The 424-nt window shown below is 67.7% G+C and overlaps 1 protein-coding gene across 1 annotated transcript in view; it reads right to left on the bottom strand.

Moving 5' to 3' along the window:
• Positions 1-403, bottom strand: part of AGPAT5 (1-acylglycerol-3-phosphate O-acyltransferase 5) — a gene marked incomplete at its 3' end in the record, with an annotated part of 17,618 nt that extends 17,215 nt beyond the window's left edge. The window contains exon 1 of the mRNA XM_009075090.1: positions 183-403. Coding sequence (XP_009073338.1) covers positions 183-401 — 219 coding nt within the window. The remainder of the gene's footprint in view (positions 1-182) is intronic.
• Positions 404-424: the final 21 nt, after the last annotated feature.

Genomic DNA, 424 nt, shown 5'->3' with positions numbered 1-424 from the left:
ACACAACACCAGAATCATCCCCCGGGCCCCTCCGTAGAAAGCACCAGCAGGGACCCTCCGTGCGCAGCATCACCGGAGACACCGCCGAGAGCATCCCCGGCGGAGCAGCAGCGGCTGCGGCACGAGGCTGTTCGCTGCGGGTACCACGCACATCCCCCCTCGCCCTACCCCGACGCGCTCACCTGCACGCCCGTGTAGTTCTCGAAGAAGAAGAGCACCATGCTCTGGTAGATGGTGTAGAGCCGATCGTCCACCTCGCGGTAGAAGCGTGCGGGCAGCAGCGCGGACAGCAGGCGCCAGGCGCCCCAGGCCAGCACGTAGGTGGGCGCCGTGCCCATCATGACGGCGGCGGGCAGGACGTAGCGCATGGAGTAGGTGTGCAGCACCAGCGACAGCAGCATCTCGGCTCAGCGCGGCATGGGCA

This window comes from Acanthisitta chloris, unplaced genomic scaffold (assembly GCF_000695815.1).
Source record: "Acanthisitta chloris isolate BGI_N310 unplaced genomic scaffold, ASM69581v1 scaffold37870, whole genome shotgun sequence".
NCBI lineage: Eukaryota > Metazoa > Chordata > Aves > Passeriformes > Acanthisittidae > Acanthisitta > Acanthisitta chloris.
The sequence above is the reverse complement of the archived record's forward strand: the minus strand, read 5'-3'. Positions and strand labels throughout refer to the sequence as shown.